Source organism: Monomorium pharaonis, chromosome 3 (genome assembly GCF_013373865.1).
Source record: "Monomorium pharaonis isolate MP-MQ-018 chromosome 3, ASM1337386v2, whole genome shotgun sequence".
Classification (NCBI taxonomy): domain Eukaryota; kingdom Metazoa; phylum Arthropoda; class Insecta; order Hymenoptera; family Formicidae; genus Monomorium; species Monomorium pharaonis.
Window position 1 is genome coordinate 22,814,815 of NC_050469.1, and position 6,000 is coordinate 22,820,814.

At 49.7% G+C, this 6,000-nt stretch overlaps 1 protein-coding gene across 1 annotated transcript in view; it reads right to left on the bottom strand.

The window, feature by feature from the left end:
- LOC105830683 (netrin-1) overlaps window positions 1–3,194 on the bottom strand; it is a 227,519-nt gene extending 224,325 nt beyond the window's left edge. The window contains exon 1 of the mRNA XM_028189330.2: window positions 1,035–3,194. Coding sequence (XP_028045131.2) covers window positions 1,035–2,469 — 1,435 coding nt within the window. The 5' untranslated portion in view covers window positions 2,470–3,194. The remainder of the gene's footprint in view (window positions 1–1,034) is intronic.
- Between the last annotated feature and the right edge of the window lie 2,806 nt (window positions 3,195–6,000).

A 6,000-nucleotide genomic window follows, 5' to 3' on the forward strand; every position in this document is an offset into this window, starting at 1 on the left:
CTCATTGACATAAAATTCGATTCCAAAATCGAGGACCGAAAAACGAACGAAAAATCTACACTTTTTGCAGAATGATATGATACATGATATATTTTGATAAAATAGTATTTTAAGGAATATTCTATAGAATAAACCATTAAAATAAACAAGATCATTATATATATTTCACGCAATAAAATGGTATATAATTAGATGCATATTGTGTTAATGCAGTGTGTGTCCTAATTTCCATAACAATGGTACTATGGTCAATTCATTCACGCAATCACACAGAACGGACATTGGTACACCTATCAATCATTCGCAGATCTCGTAGCGTCCACTTTCATTGCGAAACTCGCATATACGTACCGAAGATACACATAATTCCTGCTCGGCTTTGGATCACCCTCCCTCCCCCTTTCTCTCTCTCTCTCTCTCTTCGATCGAAATACGCGTAATTACCAAAATCCGCGTAATTCAACTCAGACTTCTCGAAAGTGTATCCGCAACTCGTGCACACAAATCCGCATTCCGTTTCGGTATCAAATTGCAGTTGTATATCACGCAATTTGGATGATCGTTATTATTCAAGCATAACTAACTTCAATTGCAGCTTATTATTCGACAAAACCGACAAATTTTAATAAAATGATTTAACTTTAACGGAATGAATTGTAAGTATATCGTTGGTTCCTTTGCTATAAAAGTTTTATGTCCTGGAGATATTTGGTACTGAATTTGTGGTTATTTTCAATTTGTATGAAGCCGAAATGAAAACTTGTTCTCTTTATTTATTTTCATCCGAAAAATAGTAACCGAACGTTGAATCGTTGAGTAACACAAATTAAAAAAATGTCATTTTGTGAAAGAGATTGGACAAGAAATAACAAAGCACGGTAACAGATCTCAAATACGACGTCACAAAACACACGCAGCCAATTGGCAGATGCTACAACTGGTTTAGCTTCATTCAATGAAAAAAAATGCGGCCTGAATCGAGAATCTGGCATGTCGCGGCGCGTTGGATTAATAACAACAAGGATCGGACGAACCTTTGCACTCGTTGGCGTCCCTGGCGGTGGCCCTGGCCCAAGGCCGGTCGAAGTGGAAGGGCCGGCACCGCTCGCAGTCCCTGCCGGCGGTGTTGTGCCTGCACTCGCAGACGACCTCGCCGTCCTTGCCGGGGATGCAGCGCGCCGCGTGTCCGTTGCACTTGCACCTGCCGCCCACCGCGAAGTCCGAGACCGCGTAGTGGTGAGCCATGGTGGCGGTGGTGGCCGGGCCCAGGCCGTTGAGCGAGTTGACGCTCGCGAGCGTGGTCGTGGTCGAGGAGAGGGTGACCGGGACGAAGCCCATGTCCCGCATCCCGGCGACGTCGAGCGCGTCGTTGGACTGCATCTCCTGGTGGTGGGGCGCGATCACCTGGTGGACCGAGGGCAGAGCGGTCACCAGGGGATCCTGCGCCGCTGCGTGGTGCAACAGGATCGCGGCGTTCTTCTGGCTCTTGAGCCGCTGCTCCTCGCGCTCCCGCTCCCGCTTGGTCAGCTCCTCGAGGCCGATCGCCGCGACGCCGCCGTGATGCTCCGTCTCGGACGGCCCGCCGTTGCCGCCGTTGAGCGAGGGGGACACCTGGGGATCCCCGCCGGACAGTTGCGGCATGTGCAGCCGGTTGAACACCACCCGGATGTCGGTGGCGGTCACCCAGTCCTGGAGTACCGGGGAGTTGTCGAAGTCGGCGGCGGACGGTCGGCCCTCGAGGGTGCTGAAGGCGATCCTGCCGACCGGGCCGAGGCCGTCGCCGCCGGTGTAACGGTGGCTGTCGGTGCACCGTGCCTCCTGCTCGTTCGCCTTGGTGATGGTGGCGCGGTTCGGCCGGCCGTAGACCCGGCGGCACTGCGACGAGTAGAACTGGAACGGCTGCCAGGTCTTCCCGTAGTCCATGGACTTGTAGATCGCGATCGAGTCCGGCTTGGCGGCGCGCGGGCAGAACTGCAGGCTTACGTACGTTAGCTCGTACTTCTTGCCGAGCGAGAGGGTCAGGGTGACGTTGTCGGGCGGCGCCGAGAAGCTCTGCGAGCTGACGAGCGGCTCGCTGCGCCAGCAGGTGACGTTGTTCGGGTTGTTCAGGTCGGTCAGGTAATTCGCGGGGAAGCGCCGGCGGGGCGTGCTGTCGTCGCACACGTGACAGTGGCCGATCCCGGTGGTGCCGCCGGGCTCGTCGGTTACGTCGCAGTAGCGGGTGGGCCCGCCGGTGCCGCACGTGGACGACGCCTCGACGCTCGCGCCGAACGCCGCGTTCACGAAGTCCGGGATGCACCGGCGCGGCCGGTCCTCGTCGTAGCACGGGTCGCTCGGGTTCTGCTGGCTGGAGAACATCTTGCCGGTGTAGATCTCGCCGCGGGCCGCGTGCTGCAGCACCGCCAGGATCGTCCCGAGGACGACGAGCCACGGCGGCCAGCAGCAGCAGCGGCTACGTTTCTCCGTCATGCTGCTGCACTCCGTTTGCACTTTCTCACTCCTCCTTTTTCTGCCGCTCCGCGATTTCGCGATCTAGCGCGACGCGTACGTTTGACCAAGGGACTTTTTCGTTGGCCTCTCCGCTTCTTTGTTTCCGCCACTTGAGTGGCAAGAAAAAAACAACACACTCTGAGACGCGGCGATCGTACTCCTAGGCTTCCCCGCACCGCGTTGTCATGTTGAGAGCCGTTTAATTTCTGTCACTCCGAAATTCGTCCCTGTCACTCACCAACCGCTCCTCACATTATATATCGGTACCGACCGAGACGCCACGCGAGATGACACGACGACGGAAAACGGACGAAACGGATTTATAACCGTGCGCGCTTTTAGTCTCGCGAAAATGAACGTATGATACGCAGCACTGTTCACACCGATCACCGGACTCTGCTGTCCGAGGACCGCCGCTCTTGGGTCGCTCACTGCCCGCTTCGAAAAAAAAGTTCTTTTTCCCTCTTTCTTTCCTATTTAACTTTCACACTCGGAGACGGATCCGCAAACTTCACCCTGGCTACGATCTCCCCGGAAACGACGGGACACGGAGGTCCGTCCGAACGGCGAACGGGAAGGAGGGAATCGCCGCGGTTGTGTGATCGGGGAAAAAAAATTCAGAACCGGCGACAAAACGACCCTACCTCGACAGCGGCTCGCCGCTAACTGAAACTCCGTCCTCGCACGACGCGCATCCGAACTGCCACGAGTCCCTCTCCGCGTTGCGTGCCGCTCCCCTCCCCCTCCGGCCTTCCGTCTCCGTTCGACGAACGACGCGTCACTCTCGCTCGCACGCTCGCGAGAGATCGCGCGAGCCAATCGGACGAGGCATTGCCCCCCTCCCCCCACCCCAGGCGAGACTGGTCCATGGATCGTGGATCCAGCGCGGAGGGATGCTGCGCGTGCTATCGTGGACCAGAAACGGTGGACTGACCCCCCCCCCCCGGTCTCTCTTCCCCCGAGGGTGCTCTTCACTCGAAGGATAGAACAGGCGTGATTTTTTTTTCCCTCGTTTCCTTTACCTCGCCCGCGTTTCGGCGGCTTCAAACGTTAACCTGTTGGCTCGTTTGGGTTTGGGATTTCGTTGCTTTCGAATTGCACGAGGTATCGTACCGTTTCCTAATTGAGAACGGAGACAGCTGTGAAGTGGCTAATGAATAACGATGTCATAAGATCCCCTCGGGCGATTTATGATTGCTCCGATACGTGAACTGTGTGACAGTCTCTTTTTGCAGGCAGAAATATTTTGCGCTCGGGAAGGTCGTTGCATCTACGAGAAGAATATACATCGTATTTCTTTATTCTACAAATTTTTGTATGTACATGCGTTAATAACAAAAGACGACAATTTCCTATACGTTCTCTTTCATCAAAAACGCCTCGTTCATCTTGACGCGAGTTTCACATAATTTATCTTTTACATTTGCATGCAGAAAGTCCTCAAGTATTTTTCCACAATTAAGATTTACATATGTATACGACGCGTAACATTATATAACGTTAATCCACCACGTCGTCTTCGTTAGTGCATAATGCATATTCACGTTAGTTTGTCTACTTACTACTGTATAGCGCATAGCGCACGTACATTAGTTTGTCTTCGCCCATTCTACCGCTGTCGCCTCTATATACTCAGGCATAATATTGCTGGATGTAATCCGTTTCAATTTACACTGCAACTCACCGTTGAATATCGTCTCCATTGATTAATTCGTATAGTCGAGTAATACGTACCTTGATTAACTGAATATAGTTAGCGTTTCGCCTTATACTTCTGAATTACGATCTAAATTGTAAAATATAAGGTGTTGACGTCCACAGAACGCTCTCTCCTCGTTGCTGCAATAAGGATATATCGTTAATAACGTATAATATCCTAAAGATGCAAATGGGCTCTGTAACAAGTCAACTGGCTACTACTATTACTACTAGATAATCAATGCAAATAACCGATTAAATAATAAGTAAGTAGATACATATTCAATTGGGAATATGTATATTTCAAACGTCTCGCGTACAAAAAGAAGAAATGTGCAGAAATGACTTTCTCTAGAGAGATATGAATATCTTCCTGAAGGGGAGATATATTGCTCTCTTTTCTCTCATAATTCTTTAAGGTTTTAACATACAAAATATTTTGATGTCGAGATCTCAATTTATGCCTTTCGTATGTTTATTCTATCAATATAAATCAACTTTAATCTCGTTTAACTTATCCTTTACCTTGCATTAATTTTTAGAACTTTTAGAGAAAAAATGAAAAGTAAATCAAACCGAAATTGAAGTTTGCATTGATAAAAATGGGGATTAAAAATTCTATTTAAAATTTATTAAATGCTGAGATTCATTCGCTCAAAATTCTTCCCTTGCAATCGCCCGTAACGTTTAATTATTGGCACGTCGTTTTAACACGTCTTGAACGTGATAGTGGCATTTTAATTCTTGGTTGTACGATCCCGAGAAATATTATGGGACATCTCTTATGAATATTATTACTAATCAAGGTAGACGCGAACGGCAAGTCGATAAAGTAATCGAGTATCGCTCGTCAATGGGACATGTTCATTCAAGGAATCGACCGCCACGAGCAGGATCGTAAAGTATCGCTTCTCCGCCTTTCCGCCGCGAGACGGGGATCTTCGAGGAATTTATCAGCGGATTATTTCACGGCGATCCCCGCGGGCGAGAGGGGTACCTCTTCCGTTCGATTTTGTCGAGAGAGGGCCCGGTCCGCCTGCGTGCAGAGCTTATAGAGCGAGTTTTCTGCCGCTCGATTGGTCGGCGCCGTCGAATTGGCGGTCGAGGAGGAAAGATGGAAAAAAAGAAGCAGACGAGAAGATCAGCGGGAGAGAGAAAGGGCAGAGGGGAAGCCGGCGAGAAGGAACGGAGAGTGAATGGAGAGTGGAGAGAGAATGAAGGAGAGAAGAGTCACGCAAACTCCTGTTGGACCACAACGTGAAAAGGCCTTGTTGGCTCGTCCGACTTGACGGCTCGAAATCTGGTATCGGATACGATAAATATAGGTCCTGTGGAATTAAGTCAGAACCGCAGATCTCTCTCCGCGGCGAGCGTGAATCCGGTTGATCTCCAAAGTACCCGCTGTGTAGTTTTTTCTCCCTCACGCAGCTCAGTTTCGGGGCAGCCTCTATTTTTTTTTATTAGCGGTGATTCTAGCATCGGTAGAAGTGATAACCATGTCTTCAGCACCTCTCTCTCTTTCTCTCTCTCTCTCTCTCTCTCTGCTCGTATACTTTTAGAAGTGGTAGCCTCGCCTCCGTGTCAGGAGATCGCTTGAGCTAGAATCAGGAGACGACCGGTTAATTACTGTGTGTACCTCTGCTCGTCAATTACACCGCATCTACGCAATTCGGAAATTTTACGTTGTAAGCATTACTTTAAATTCTCAATATGGTTTTTCCTTGATGTCATTTACATGCGGTGAGAAATAATATTAAGTTTCTAGGCAATTAACAGTTCATTCTAATTACACAGAAAAGTTTTATAGAAAAG